Source organism: Schistocerca nitens, chromosome 2, assembly GCF_023898315.1.
Source record: "Schistocerca nitens isolate TAMUIC-IGC-003100 chromosome 2, iqSchNite1.1, whole genome shotgun sequence".
NCBI classification, from domain to species: Eukaryota; Metazoa; Arthropoda; class Insecta; order Orthoptera; family Acrididae; genus Schistocerca; species Schistocerca nitens.
The window spans coordinates 386,391,154-386,408,486 of record NC_064615.1 but is presented as its reverse complement, the minus strand read 5'-3'; the positions used below and the strand labels follow the sequence as shown (position 1 = coordinate 386,408,486).

Below are 17,333 nucleotides of genomic sequence, written 5' to 3'. Positions count from 1 at the left end.
TGCCCTCCATTACTAAATTGGTGATCCCTCGATGTCTCAGAACATGTCCTACGAACCGATCCCTTCTTCTAGTGAAGTTGTGCCGCAAGCTCCTCTTCTCCCCAATTCTATTCAATACCTCCTCATTAGTTATGTGATCAATCTTCAGCATTCTTCTGTAGTACAACATTTCAAAAGCTTCTATTCTCTTCTTGTCTAAGCTATTTATCGTCCACGTATCACTTCCCATACATGGCTACACTCCATCCAAATACTTTCAGAAACGACTTCCTGACACTTAAATCTATACTCGATGTTAACAAATTTTTCTTCTTCAGAAACGCTTTCCTTGCCATTGCCAGTCTACATTTTATATCCTCTCTACTTCGACCATCATCAGTTATTTTGCTCCCCAAATAGCAAAACTCCTTTAGCACTTTAAGTGTCTCATTTCCTAATCTAATTCCCTCAGAATCACCCGACTGAATTCGACTACATTCCATTATACTTATTTTGATTTTGTTGAAGTTCATCTATACCCTCCTTTCAAGACACTGTCCATTCCGTTCAACTGCTCTTCCAAGTCCTTTGCTGACAGAATTACAATGTCATCAGCGAACCTCAAAGTTTTTATTTCTTCTCCGTGGATTTTAATACCTACTCCAAACTTTTCTTTTGTTTCTTTTATTGCATGCTCAATATATAGATTGAATAACATCGGGGATAGGCTACAACCCTGTCTCACTCCCTTCCCAACCACTGCTTCCCTTTCATACCCCTCGACTCTTATAACTGCCATCTGGTTTCTGTACAAATTGTAAATAGCCTTTCGCTCCCTGTATTTTACTCCTGCCACCTTCAGAATTTGAAAGAGATTATTCCAGTCAACATTGTCAATAGCTTTCTCTAAGTCTACAAATGCTAGAAATGTAGGTTTGCCTTTTCTTAATCTTTCTTCTAAGATAAGTCGTAGGGTCAGTATTGCCTCACGTGTTCCAACATTTCTACGGAATCCAAACTGATCTTCCCCGTGGTCGGCTTCTATTCTTCGTCTGTAAAGATTCGCATTAGTATTTTGCAGCCGTGACTTATTAAACTGATAGTTCGGTAATTTTCACATCTGTCAACACCTGATTTCTTTGGGATTGGGATTATTATATTCTTCTTGAAGTCTGAGGGTATTTCGCCTGTCTCATACATCTTGCTTGCCAGATGGTAGAGTTTTGTCAGGACTGGCTCTCCCAAGGCTGTCAGTAGTTCTAATGGAATGTTGTCTACTCCGGGGGCCTTGTTTCGACTCAGGTCTTTCAGTGCTCTGTCAAACTCTTCACGCAATATCATATCTCCCATTTCATCTTCATCTACATCCTCTTCCATTTCCATAATATTGTCCTCAAGTACATCGCCCTTGTATAGGCCCTCTATATACTGCTTCCACCTTTCTGCTTTCCCTTCTTTGCTTAGAACAGGGTTTCCATCAATGCTCTTGATATTCATGCAAGTGGTTCTCCTTTCTCCAAAGGTCTCTTTAATTTTCCTGTAGGCAGTATTTATCTTACCCCTAGTGAGATAAGCCTCTACATCCTTACATTTGTCCTCTAGCCATCCCTGCTTAGACATTTTGCACTTCCTGTCGATATCACTTTTGAGACGTTTGTATTCCTTTTTGCCTGCTTCATTTACTGCATTTTTATATTTTCTCCTTTCATCAATTAAATTCAATATTTCTTCTGTTACCCAAGGGTTTCTACTAGCCCTCGTCTTTTTACCTATTTGATCCTCTGGTGCCTTCACTATTTCGTCCCTCAAAGCTACCGATTCTTCTTCTACTGTATTTCTTTCCCCCATTCCTGTCAATTGTTCCCTTATGCTCTCCCTGAAACTCTGTACCTACGGTACGGCTATCTGTATCGTTGAGGCACACAAGCCTCCCCACCAACGGCAAGGTCCATGGTTCATGGGGGGGGAGGTCAGAAGAATCACCCCAAAAAATAATACCATACGACATAAGCGTATGAAAACATGCGAAGTAGACTACTTTTCGTGTTGAATTGTCACTTATTTCAGATACTGTTCTAATGGTAAACAAAGCAGCATTTAGTTTCTGAACAAGATCCTGCACATGAGCTTTCCACAACAGCTTACTATCTATCCGAACGCCTAGGAACTTGAACTGTTCCATCTCGCTTATAATATGTCCATTCTGTCTGATCAAAATATCGGTTCGTGTTGAATTGTGAGTTAGGAACTGTAAAAACTGAGTCTTACTGTGATTTAGCATCAAATTATTTTCCACGAGCCACGAACTTATTTCATGAACTACATTATTTGATACTGTTTCAATATTACACACAAGATCCTTCACTACCAAGCTGGTGTCATCAGCAAACAGAAATATTTTTGAATCACCTGTAATACTAGAAGGCATATCATTTATATAAATAAGAAACAGCAGTGGCCCCAGCACCGACCCTTGGGGAACGCCCCACTTAACAGTGCCCCATTGGGACTGAACATCACTACCGCTCTCAATATTGCGGAGAATTACCTTCTGCTTTCTGTTCTTAAAGTAAGAGGCGAACCAATTGTAAGCTACTCCCCTTACTCCATAATGGTCCAACTTCTGCAGTAATATTTTGTGGTCAACACAGTCAAAAGCCTTCGTTAAATCAAAGAAAACACCTAGCGTTCGCAACCTTTTATTTAATCCGTCCAAAACCTCACAGAGAAAAGAGAATATAGCATTTTCAGTTGTTAAACCATTTCTAAAACCAAACTGAACATTTGACAGCAAATTATGTGAATTTAAATGATCCAGTAACCTTGTTTGTACAACCTTCTCGATAACTTTAGCAAACACCGATGGCATAGAAATAGGTCTAAAATTTTCAACATTATCCCTGTCTCCATTTTTATAAAGTGGCTTCACTACCGAGTACTTTAATTGGTCAGGAAACCGACCACACCTAAAGGAAAAGTTACAGATATGGCTAATTACTGGGCTAACAGACATAGAACAATACTTCAGTATTCTGCTAGATACCCCGTCATATCCATGAGAGTTCTTGGTCTTTAGTGATTTAATTATTAACTCAATCTCCCTCTTGTCAGTATCATGGAGGAGCATTTCAGTTAACAGTCTCGGAACACTTTTTTCTAAGAGCGCTATATGATTCCCTGTTGGGACTAGGTTTCTATTTAGTTCACCTGCTATATTCAGAAAGTGATTATTAAATACTGCACATATATGCGACTTATCAATAACACGGACATTCCCACTACGCACTGGTTCTATATCCTCGACCTGTCTCTGCAGACCAGCCACTTCCTTTACGACTGACCATATGGTTTTAATTTTATCCTGAGACTTAGCTATTCTATCTGCATACCACATACTTTTTGCCTTCCTAATAACATTTTTAAGCACCTTACAATACTGTTTGTAATGGGTTGCTGCATTTAGATTTTGACTGTTTCTAACGTTTTGATGTAATTGCCACTTTGTTCTACAAGATATTCTTATCCGTCTAGTCAGCCACCCAGGCTGCCTGTTTGTGCTAGTACCCTGTTTTGAACGTTCTAACGGAAAGCAACTTTCAAAGAGCACGAGAAAAGTCTTGAGAAAAGCATTGTATTTATCGTCTACTGTATCAGCGCTATAAACGTCTTGCCACTCTTGTTCCTTGATAAGGTTTACAAAGGTCTCTACAGCAACTGGATCAGCTTTCCTAAACAGTTGATAACTATATTTAACATGTGTTGCAGCACAAAAATCTTTTAGAGTTAAAATTTGTGCATCATGATCTGAAAGGCCATTCACCTTTTTGCTAACAGAATGCTCTTTCCCTGTTTTATTGTTCAATTTCACCAAAATCTTCTGAGGTTATTTGATCAGTCGCCACGTGGATCATGGGAGTCATTAACCGAAATTGCACATTTCTCTTTCAGGGTCCGCGCTCTGCCTACAAACTCTAAATGAGGTCCAACAGTCGGCAAGCTGCTGTACGCGGAGGCACAAGATGCAGCTCGTTGGAGAAGGTATGTACCCTGGCTTGCTGTCTGAAGCGCCACCGAGACCGAAGATGAGGTTTCAGGGCACCACAGCTCATGTGAGGTGTAAGCTGGGTTCCTGATGTCACACTGGCACCAAATTTCACCACAATTCTGCCCAAAGCTGTCGTGGACGTTTCGCACGATAGCAAGGCCATCACATCCCCTCTTACATTTCACAACGTCTTTTTACGACTCTGCAATAGACGTCAGAACTGCGACACCCTGCGTTGGAATCACGCTGTTTTCTTACGGGTGGCAGAGAAAAACTTTTCAGACACACCGCCGCTCAGAGGCGACACGAAAAGCCCTCTAGAGATGGCGTAAGGGACGTAAATGAAACCACGCCTTCCTTTTGGACGTTGATTCCCACACATTCCGACAGTTCGCAGTGCGATGAGCAACAGCACTATGTATTTGACAATCTTTGCCACTGTTAACAACCTTAGGTGGGGTTGCCTAGCCTCAGGTGCTAGAGCAGTCGCGAGGTACAATTCAGCTGAACGGATGTCGAAGTCTCTGACAGAAAATTTTTAATATCCTCAACAAAGGTGGGTGCGTGGCACGGAGGGTGTTGCCGAACTAGCGAATCTTCGAGGGACCCTTTACTGCTTCATTCACACACTCCTATCTCTAGGAAACAAGTCGAATTGAAGTTTGATGACAGATATAGTACATCATTACATGCTGCTTCGGCAGAGTTCATCAACGGTAGTGGCTCGCGAGTGATGCCCTCTTGTCTCTCGGTCACCCCATGACAAGGTGTTTTCATGGCGTGAGAGGCCTAGGTATCGTGATAGCCAACGCAACAGTCGAACATCCTCCGTATCGAGGAAGGTCGACATCGAGGAAGGTCGACATCGAGGAAGGTCAACATCGAGGAAGGTCGAGACGGCAAAGGCAACATACAGTCTTGCGTATCTTGTTGACAACACCAAGGAGTCCTCGAAGATAGGGCGAAGTCACAGGCGTTAATACGTAATAAATGTAGCATCTGCCGCTACCGGCTATGTTAACTATAGGTGATCGTGTTGTTTACAGAATGGCGCCACATACCATCACGCTTGGGGGCTGTTCGAGCATGACGAAGACAAATGCAGTCTGGGAACGTTCGTTCTCCTCGGTACCTCCACACACGGATACGTTCGTCGTGACGCAGCACGCAAAACTGAGACGTGTCTGAAGAGACGACGTGGTGCCACTCCTGTGTCCATTGTTAGATGTACAAAGAAGAAATTACCTAATATTATACAACAGCGGCTGCTGGTGAAAGATGTTAGAACTGTTGACTAGTCACGTGTACTGGAACTACGCTCGAAAACCTGTATGCAGTGACTCACGCAAAAGGTGGCAAACGGCCATACTGGATGCTCCTATCAGATCGCGCAGACCGAGCGAGTAGCGGAAATTCAGCCGACAAGCTACATGACAGTTACAGTAGTCAAACACGAATCTTTGCGCCTCTTGTGTGGTTCAACTAAGAGAGAAATGTTCCTGCATACTCGGCCCTCAGTGTGGATCCAGAGAGCACATGTGCTGAAAACTCGATTACTTTCCATTATTTATGCCACAAAGTGTCATGTCTCATGAGATTCAAGAAAACAAGCACGTAATGGTTACACAACACTACCAGCGAAAAAAGGCTGTGTGTTATTTACCAGTAGGGTAACAAGCTGACTCACTAATGGAGTTTCGGCTTTCTACTCGTAGTGAGTTGTATATGTACAAGCTATTCTATCTCCAGTAGCATGCAATACATGATGGAGGAATCTTGTCATTTTGAGTGTGATTATTCGAATGATGTGAACAGGAAAGAACTGCATAGATAACATTGTGTGCTTCACTAATCTGATATCATCGATGGCTGATGGCGCGAAACTAGGTTTATATTCCCGGTGACCATCTTAAACTTTTCTCTCTGGGAATAGCGCACACGCGGTCTGGTGACACAAACTGACCAAGAAACAGCGAAATTGACGCGTTCTGCTGCTCTGACGTCAAATCGAGTGGCTTCCAATATGCTGGGAGCCACAAGACGTATATTGTTAATTAATAGACTTTTAGTTCATAACGATGGCTACTAAGAGGAAATAGCAGACGTCAAATTTATGATTCATACCATAGAAAAATATTCAAATAGTAATGTAAACACAGTGTTTTCATTCAGAGACTTTTGTGCCTAGAGGATAGGGTACCTAGAAACAAATTATTTATTTTGATCAGTATTTCAGCCTAGTGACTGATTTTACAAACGCATGAAGAGGTGTACACCAGAGACCACCATAAGCTGTTCCGAAATTTTCTGCAGCTTTTGTGGTTGCTAAACATGAGAATTCGTAAATATCTCAACTTTTACATGTGTAAGTGTTGCATAGCATACTAGAGCTATCTGCAATATACTATTAAATCTATACCTACGCAGTTCTGTGACAAGTGAAATTCTATATATTTTTAAAACTGGCTACACAACGCGTGAACGATTAAACCATACTGCGTCGGTCGTAACTACGTTGCACTTAGTAACAGGAAGTCTTTTACCATGGAACATGAGGTATTTGCAAATTTATTGAATTTCGTTAATGGATTAACAATTTTATGCGCTTTGAAAGCGGGAACTTGAGTTAGTTACCAGCAGCTTCAGTTTCTAAGTGTATTTACCTTTTAACAAATTTTTGATAGTGTTTGTTCTTAATTTTATTTCACTTACTGATTATTGGTAGTAGAGCAAAATGAAACGGTTGACTAAATACGGTATTGGTCAGTTTTTCTCTATTCAATGCTTTTAAATTTCGATAGAATATTTGTTCCTCGGTAGATATAGACTGGAACATTTTCTTGCATTTGGAAAAAACGTTAATTTTCCAGAATAATTTTTGTAATTTCACAAACAGATTGCAGCAAATGAATGTCATTATTTAAAAGTCGAATAAGACATATCAAACTTCCGCTACAGGGCTAGAGGTGAAAATCTGAAAATTGCTCCAAGGTACACCACTCTCCCTTACTACTGCCTTTTTATTCACTAAGAATTTACAGATACGATGATCGAAGTAAACGGAAAATAAAACACATGATAAGTCGAATGAGGAGTAACACAAAGTTATTCAGTGAAAACAATACAACGTGTTTCTTTCTGAAGATCATTTAAACTGAGATTTTCCCCCTAAATAAACAGTTTAGTTCATTTTAATTTATAAGTTCAATTAAATCAGATGTTCCGAGAGTGTTACTTTTGATTAAAGTAGTCTACAGTTATCAAGTACAAATTAATTGCCGTGCTTCTGAAGAGTACTACTTACATTAACAGTATGTGATGATTCGCAACACGCCGAGGATCGCGCAACACTTTCTATGGAGAGTTTGCTTATTTGTCTTGAGACTCACAACCGAGAAGTGGTTGATAGAACACAGTATATGGTTGTGGCCGTTGCGTTGCAGCACCTGCTGTCAGTTTTTAGTATGGTTATCCCGAAGTTTTGAACAGTCGAAAATAATTATTCTGCTGCGTACTGTCCTACCGGGATACTGATCCTAAGCGGATGTTACAAAATGCATGAATGAAGCTAGCACATTATTTTCAAACGATGGCAACGCAGTTTGATCTTTTTTACTGCAGTTAAAAGTAATGTCATTATTAAAAATACCTTTCAACTTGACACTCTAATCTATGACAAAAATAATTTTATTAGATTTGAACTCAGGAAAAGTGACACATTTTACAAGAAGGGAGACCCGTGTCTAAATTTCTGAAATGTTCCTTGTTGGTAATTCAACTATCGCGTTTTCTCGTAAGCTCCTTCATAAATGAGCATGAATTTGTTGTTTGCATCGAGAACAAGCAACGCAATTGAGAAATAAAATGTTTGTAGTTGAATAACAGATCACAAGGGAATGAATTTGCACATGTATTTAGAAAATTCCATTTGTGTTCAAGAAGTTTCTTGGATATTATCATCAAATCGTCGGGTAAGGTGGTCTCAAACAGCTGTCCAAACAGTGGCGGCTTGAATGAAGTTCCGATTTACCGCTAAGAGCTGCTGATAAAATTCCTCTATTTAACAACCAGTTTTGGTCTACGGATCATGAACAGGTTCATAAAAGCCCTTACAACACCGTTCTAGGTGATATAAAATCAATGACGTCACACAATAAAATCGATAAATTTGTCACTGTTTTCACCTCGTAATAGAAATTACATCTTCAGTCATAAAGTGTGTCAAACAGTTCACTCGTTCATTCTATATTAATAACGCTACGATCGGAGTTTGTAGAATACCTCGCATCATAGCGTTATTACTGATTATTGATAAAACGTGAATGAGTAAACTGTTTGGCACGTTTTATGATATAAATTCTATTACTACGTGACAACAGTGACGAATTCATGGATTTTATATCGCTTAGTACAATGTTGTAAATGCTGTTGATGGTCCATGGTCCGAAACTGTTTGTTCCGTAAAGAGATTTTATCAGCAGCTCTTGGCGATAAATGACGACGTTCTTCAAATATTTACGAACTGTGGGGCACTACCTTCTTAGAAATGGCTGCGTGCTTTGTACAATTTTGCTGTGGTAACTTAAAAGGGTACCTGTATCTTGTTTTAGACCCTTCTGCTTCTGAAGGCTATATGAAAGTTTACTTATATTTGACCTATGAATTATTTGAAAAGTGCAACGCAAATTAATACTGACACCTCAGAGCGACGATCCAGGGAATGGGTTTTATTAAACATTCGTTTCTCAGGCAAGCCTCTTTCCATTAGAGCTTTCACGGAGGATGTAGGAAAACGGCGTAGTGCACATGGGGGGAGGAGAATGAAGAGCGAATTATAGTCCATTAAACAAAAATTTATTAGCTACACATATATTCTGTCTTGACTCAAACTTGGTCTACCAGGAACAATCTTATTAACATGGTTCCTTAAGATGGGTATGGATTTCCCTTTAACATTCTTTATGTTTCATATCAGGAAAGGGTCTTTGTCCCTGACAGGAAATGAATACTCTTGACACCGCAATAACCTCTGAACACTGCAACACACAATTCTCCGATGAGGTTGCCAAGATTTGCATACCAACATGCACTATCATTAAAGATGGATCTCAAATCGAACAAGAAGCTAAGTCCATCATACTGACTAAAGCTCCAATAATTCCAATAAAATCCAAGCTATCATTAGTTTCTCTGACTTGTGAGTATTCATTCTGGTCGGGAAATTCGGCACACGTAAATTTGGATATATACAACCACGTACTCATTCCAGTCGGAAAGAAGAGCACTTACTGAATTTTAGGATGATAATTTGATGAATCTAAGAAATAAATATTCACTTCACACGACACCAACGAGCTTTACTTCTCTTAGTTGTTAATTTAAGAAAAAGCGAGAATTACCTACATCAAAAAACGAAATGTTTAACGAATCTGATCTATACTGAAACTTACACCAAGTGTTCTGCGGAGTGCACGATCCGCTCACCATTAAGTACAATGTCCTCTTTAAATCCTCTAGTTTCCCACGTTATTCGTCATTGTCCGGCGCATCATTACAAAGTGAACGGTGGCGGACCAACTGCAGAAACTGTCAGCAAGGCGCCATGCATTTACCCAATCGGGAGGACGCTAAATAGAGACACGACGTCTTTGTTCTGGACTCACTTCAGTTAACCGAAGAAAATTTTTAACAGAGTTCGCTAGCAAATATCTATGACTTTTCGCACTGTCACGCTTTTGCAAGTGCAAACATTACAAAAAAAAAAAGGGTAGGATGCCTGTTGTCCTCGGGCAAATCGGGACACAAGCAATATTTGAACAAGATTCAACAGAAAGTTCCGAAGACTATACAAAAAGAAGTAAGAATAACTACCCTGGTCACTACTGGTCAACGTGCACATCCAACTACCCGCACATCCACACACTGAAGAGGCTTTTCTTGGAGTGGCTCATAGGAAAAGAGTAAAACAGGTTGCTGATGCGAAAAACAAAAATAAGAATCGATAAAAAATGAGTCCCTACGCAGTCCTTCTTCTAGTACAGAAATACAATAACAAAAAATAGGAGACCAGTCTGCTAGTCTAATTCAGAGAAGCTACGAATTACAAAGACAAATACATGACAACTGACTGAAAGAGGTCCCTGTCATCACACCAATCCTAGAGAGAAAAATTATGCTGGAATAGCTATCACAATACGACAGCAGGAACTAGCATATATTTTTCATTTTTTTATTTATGATGAAATAGTAACGGTGACAAAGAGGGCAATTGCAACCCCTGTGTTCATTATAGATTATTTCAAGCACTGATTAGTGGATAAACATGAATTATTTAAACTTTATAGAACAAAATGAATTGATTAATATTTTACATAAATTATACATAAGTCATTTCCGTTAAAAGGAAAACGCTAGTAAATCATTCTTGTATTCACCTGGGCTATACATGATCTGCAAACAGATATCAATATGCAAAAGCAAAACTTTATTAATTTCGTAATTACTTAAAACAAAGATTAACAAATTTTACAAAATTTACCTCTGGTTCAACGAACCTCTTATTGCAATAAGTCAATGATTATAGTCAAGAGACTAGGTAGTAAATGACACGTTAATGTCTGTGTGTCTATATTACATTAGCACGTGTCACAGTAGAAACATATATAATGGCATGATAAATTGTACTCCATCCTTATTTTTGAATAAAACAAGTTTACGAAAACCTCTGGATGAAATTGCCAATGTGGATCACAAGACCACACTGTTAATTGAAAATGCATAGAAACAGCGTCCTCATATGGCTGGTATCGCACAAAACGTAAAACACTTTGATCTACCTGAAGAGCCGGCCGCTGTGACCGAGCGGTTCTAGGCGCTTCAGTCTGGAACCGCACGACCGCTACGGTCGCAGGTTCGAGTCCTGCCTTGGGCATGGATGTGTGTGATAGATTAGTTAGGTTTAAGTAGTTCTAAGTTCTAGGGGACTGATGACCTCAGCAGTTAAGTCCCATAGTGCTCAGAGCCATTTGAACCATTTTTGATCTACCTGAAGATTTTCGTAAGAATACATTTTGCACAATAATGTGAGACACACCGCATTCTTTCACTTGTTTTTATACCATCAAACTATTCACACGAACATCACATGAATAAACAGAGGGAAGACGATAAAATTTTTAATATGGTTGACATCTCTTCTTTCGCCAAAACTGGGATGGCAGTCATTGAAATAAAGTAAACTCATTGGAGATGTGACATCCACATAATATTACTCATCACTCCCATACATAGATAATTAGGAGTTTTTTTGTAATTTCCGCTGGATTATCTTCATTACGAAGAAATGTCCTTTGAGATACCACACAAATGATACTCTCTGGAGTATTGTGTTCATGACACCTGCTGTTCAAAGGTTCGTGATTTGTCTAGGAGCTGACTGATATCAGTCCACAGTCGTTAATCTCACTGATACGTTCTCTTCGTTTTTAATTGATAAAATTTCTATCTTTGTTACTGAAGGCGAAATATATTTAACCAGTGTTCATGAGAAAGCTCATTAGTAATCCTTTCATAACACGTGCACAAATGCATACCACATCAAGGTAAAATATGTCTCGAGTCCATAGTGGGCTTCTCCCAATGACAGCAAATGGGCTTTTTAGATGGTGCTCCCTCACAACAAACCACAGCTTACAAGTTCCTCAGGTACTGTTTCCACTAAGAGCTTGCACGCGAGCCACAGACAGCGATGGTGGACGGTCGCTCGGCCAGTGTGTGACGCCATGAGCGGGTCTGTTGGGCGGCGCTTATTGTGAAGCGCTCCTGCGGCAACATGAACAGAAAGCTGGCAGTCGCCAAAGCAGCAGGTATCCCCTTGAGGCAAGCTAGAGCGTCGTCTGCAATGACCACTGAGGACAGCTGATGGCCGGTAGTGTGAGGACAGATGACAGCAGGTAATGCTGCCCTCGTGGCGCCAAGAGATTGAAAATGGGTCCAGTGGAGAGCCTCCCTTTAGGTATGAATGGTTGTGTGTTGTTCCACCTGTCTCCGGTAGGCCACGAGAGTCTTAGCTGGCCTAGGTGTTTTTCTCTACTGTAGTGTAAAATTCTTCATAACACACAACAGGTTTCTTAGTCTATATACTAGAGGCACACTCTTATCTTATCCATTTTTCTGCAGTGTAATATACACTCTTATCTTCCTGCTACAAAAAAATTACTTTCTTAGACAGACATTTCAGTGATATTCTTAATAACTATTTGTACATGAAAAAATATTGATATTTAGGTTGGTAAGCCCCATGTAGGATAAGGAAAGGTTAACAAAATTTATAAAAGCCATCACCATGATGCAACTTGCATTCAGCCCATGTACAAGAATGCAACAACAACAAAACATGGGAGAATTTTACAATGCCGTTAGGCATGACCGCCGACAGTAGTGGGTCGTTCTTTCCTTATAATTACTCAGTCATGGCACTACCATATATTTCACTACCTGATGCACAAAGTACTATTTGTTCACTGCTAACTACCATACCTTCTTTCGATTATCTGAATGTACAAATAAGTTCATAACTGTCCAACATTGTTTGACACAGGACAAATCACAATAGGAAAAAAACCAAAAACTAGGCTACTCAGTACATACAAAATTGCATTCTAATGAAAAACACTGTATCCACACCATAAATTTCTTCTTTTCCATTAGTCTACTGTATCTGATACTTTCCCAAAATATGATCTGCGAACCTCACAGGAACTATATACTTGATCATTCATAACATAGAAATGATAATGTAACACGATTTTCTGACGTAACAGCATGCAAAGCTTTGCCCACAATGGACATCACAAATATTGCTGAAGGCGTTGACACGCCCCATTCATTTGAAATATGCTTTTCCATTATTGTGGACTCCGTATTTTGATCTTGGTAAACTCTCTTATGATGTGGATTGCTTCACATCATTCAATCTCTCACTACAATTCAGTGAACACAAATCTCTCATCTAACATGGTTAGGGAATCTTCAAATTACATTCTCATTAGTGGTCACTTAATCTAAGCATCTCTGAAAAAAGCATGAACACCAGCTACAAGTTTCTAACTGTTCCAGTCCTACAACTTACATCTGCTCTTACAGGCATGCACCTATACTCTTCTACTCTAGCAGGCAATTACCTCTGCTTCTACAATGGCAGGCGCTTACCTCTGTTGCTCAAATAGTACAGCTGTTCTATAACAACAGGCGCTTCACACTCGACAATAAAAACTTGCTTTCCATCCATGACTCATATTTCCATTTCAGGAATCCCTCTCGAGACTTCAGCAAAACTTCCTCTTCACAACTCAATCAGTCCATCTCACAGAATGAAAAATGTAGAACATCCCACTTTTCACAACATGTATCAGATATCAAGACAACAAATAATCATATCATTTTCTGTTATTTTCTAGGATAAAAAATAGCAACTACTGAACAATAAACAACAGAGATAAAATAACTCAAACTGACTGTAGATGTTTCATATACCCCAGACAGTTATTCTCCAGACTCTCACACATCAATTGACCCTCAGTACTTCTTAAGATCGGCCACATGATTTTTCCGTGTGAAGCGTCCCTACCTCAGCCACATTTTGGTGGCTAATTCTATGGACCTGAAATCGCCCACTGCATATGTTAAAAAAAATTTCTACGTATGTAATGTGCCTTAACTAAGATCTTGTTACCTTCTGCCATGTGTATGACACGAAACCCGCCTTTCTGACGGTTTTTCTAGCTCTGTGATGCTCACTGTATATGTTCAATTACCAAGCGAATAATTTCGGCTTGCCTCGCTAACTAATTCATTGACCTTATCAGCATCTTACAAGTTTCTTCATTATGCTTACTGCCAGATTTGATGCGGAGTGGTATCACGATGCATTAATTGTTGCAATCTTGTTTTGTATCCATCTTCGTGATCAGAACTGAGGTCCATTATCTGATGTGACCTTGCCTACTTTTCAACTTATCTTAGAAAGCACTCTACACATGCATAAATAACTTATGGGAATGTAGCCAGGATACATCGTTGACAACCAGTATCCCCACCACACAAAACACACACACACACACACAACCCCCCCCGCCCCCCCCGCCCCACACGCAGCACACACACACACACACACACACACACACACACACACACACACACACACACACACACATATATATATATATATATATATATATATATATATATATATATACTAGTGCTTTCACACAGTCATAGATGACTGACATCAAAAGTTATGGATAGTGAAAACTAATGATAAATGAATGTGGTAGCATTAACTCCGTTCATCTGTTTTTCTTCAAAGGGACAGAACAAGATACCACACAGAATTTAAGCAAGAACCTCCATCTTTATTTGTAAGATTACTTCTAATTTAATTCCAAGTGCTTCCTTTATAACACATCCCCAATAGCTGGAAGTGCATGCCAGAATCTCCGTGTTGTTATTTCCATAGGATGCCTGGTGCCGAGATAATGTTCTGCAATAGCGGATTTGCTAAACAATTGTAAGTGTGTGTGATGCTTTTGCTCAGTACACTAGTCGTCGACAGTCCTGAGGGTCTGACCGATATATGACAGGCCACAACTGCAAGGAATACAGTAGACACCACATTAAACAAACCAAGATCATAACTTACAGGGCCTAAAAGGACCCTGGTCTTGGATGGGGTCTAAAATTACTTTTCACATATTTCTGCAAAAAACGACCAATCCTGTCAGAAACATTCGCTGCATACGGTAAAAAGGCCATTAGACTGTGATCCACCTTGGTTTTATCATCATTCACCTGGGGCATGGTTGGTCGACAGAGCAATGCACATCTGATCTGTCTTTCTCTATAACCATTCAGATGAAAGGTGAGCACAAGATGGGCAAACTCAGCTGACAGACTCTCAAGGTCCAAAATGATGTGGGCATTATGAACCAAGGTATGAGATACCCATTCATGCTGATCCAGATGCTGACAAGTATCACTCTGTATATACAAGTCAGTGTGATCAGGCTTCCTATAAACAGCATCTTCCAGGATGCTGTCAGGTTTCCGCCTGACAAACACATCAAGGAAGGAAAGGCAACCAACATATTCCACCTCCATTATGAAACAAATATTCAGGTGGATTGAATTTAGGTGTTCTAAAAAGTCGTTCAAACTGTGACTCTCATGAGGCAAAACAACAAAAGTATTGCCTACAAATCTAAAAAAAAAGCCATGCATGTTACAGAGCTGCCACTCCATGTCCTCGAAGTATAGTATAAACAAATTTACAATAATATGTGACAATGCGCTTCCAATCATAGCTCCATCTGTGTGTTCATATTAGCTGCTCTGGTAGTTGTCGCCAGCCAGCTCAGCGTTAAAGGATACTTGGTACCATAGTTCACACGATCAACGTCATCTTGGTTCCTGAGAGTTTGTCAGCAGAGTTGGCCATCTTGAGGTCACCGTTCATCAGAATGGTTATAGTGAAAGACAGATCAGATGTGTATTGCTCTAACGACCAACCTTGCTCCAGGTGAGTGATGATAGAAAGGCTGTTAGACTGTAATGCCATATCGCATCATCCTGTGGCATCACACTCTAACGGTCTTTTTACCTTATGGAGGGAGCATTTCCGACAGGATGCTCGTATTTTGTATGAAGTAAAAAGTATTTTTAGACCACCATCTAGGACTAGGGTCCTTTTAGGCTCTGTAAAGGATGATCTTGGTTTGTGTAATGTGAGTTTCTACTGTATTCCTTGCAACTGTCAAAATGAGAGGGTGTGCACCTATCTAAATATCAACGGTTGTCAATGATGTCACCCAGCTGTTTTCCTAAGCTATTTGAGCACTGTGACATATGTTGGTTGAATGTAAGGGCTGTGCAGTGCCACTGTACTGAGCATAAGAATCACACACACTTATAACAGTTAAGCAAATCTGTTGTTGGAGTACATTGTCGTGGCACCAGTCATCCTACGGTATAATATGCCAAGCAAATTCGGGCATGCACTCTCAGCGATTGGGATAAGATTGTTAAGGAAGAACTTTAAATTAAATTCGGAAGTGGCCTTATAGAGAGAGATGAAGGTTCTTGCTTAAATTTTGCATGGAATCCTGCTTGTTCCCTTGTAAGAAAACAGATGGACATAGTTTCTGCTACCTCACCCACTGGTAACTAATTTTCGCTATTGATAACTTCTGATGTCGCTCATCTTTGGTTGTGTGGTGGTGCTGGTGTCTACTGTGTGTGTGTGTGTGTGTGTGTGTGTGTGTGTTCTATGGTTTCAGAGTTTCTCCTCTGAAAACTTGATTTTTTAAATTCATTTGCATTGCACTTACTTGCTGCTCTTTTGCCTCAAAATGAGAGAGTGTGCACCTATCTAAATATCAACGGTTGTCAATGATGTCACCCAGCTGTTTTCCTGTAAGTTATTTGAGCACTGTGTACGCCAGAAGAAACTCAAGCCTCACACTCTACAAATGCTTTACATACCACCTTTGCAGTAACACTGCATAAAGGTCCAAAGGTCAAATACTTCAATATTAATTGCGCTGTCATCAGTATGTGCTCGATACATAACCTTGTCCTCAGAAGGGGGGCGAAAGGGGGCTGAAGAGATCTGTTGCACCAAATTCTCTAAGTCCTACAGGTGTACTGGGAAACAGTGGAAATGGTTCAAATGGCTCTGAGCACTATGGGACTTAACTTCTGAAGTCATCAGTCCCCTAGAACTTAGAGCTACTTCAACCTGACTAATCTAAGGACATCACACACATCCATGTCCGAGGCAGGATTCGAACTTGCGACTGTAGCGGTCGTGCGGTTCCAGACTGTAGCGCCTAGAACCGCTCGGCCACCCCGGCTGGCGGGAAGGAGTTGACATCTAGACACCGAGTCTAGGCCAAGAAAGGCACATACTTGTCGTTTTGCCTTTCGTATTCCACACAGTCTGTCGCTACTCCAAATCAGGACAAATTCCTTATGAAGACGATCACTTGTCCAACTAAATTAACCTCTGAGCGCCAAAACTCTGATATTGTTACATTCACTATCACTCCATGATCTCTGAACGCCTGCAGTAGACAGTTTAGAGGTTCGTTATGCTCTCAGCAAACTTCCTCTGCAATCAAGACATTGCCTACATACAACATCACTTTTTTCCTCGGTACTTCTGGAATTACCAAGTACAAAGCCCTAATAAACGCAGCTGATGACACATTCAGCCTGAATGGTAACTTCTTAAAATTCTAACAGTGGGCATAAG

The 17,333-nt window shown here is 40.2% G+C and overlaps 1 protein-coding gene across 1 annotated transcript in view; it reads left to right on the top strand.

Moving 5' to 3' along the window:
* LOC126236237 (uncharacterized) overlaps nt 1-17,333 on the top strand; it is a 204,283-nt gene that overhangs the window by 33,549 nt on the left and 153,401 nt on the right. Inside the window, exon 2 of the mRNA XM_049945378.1 lies at nt 3,928-4,017. Within this exon, the coding sequence (XP_049801335.1) occupies nt 3,928-4,017 (90 nt within the window). The remainder of the gene's footprint in view (nt 1-3,927; nt 4,018-17,333) is intronic.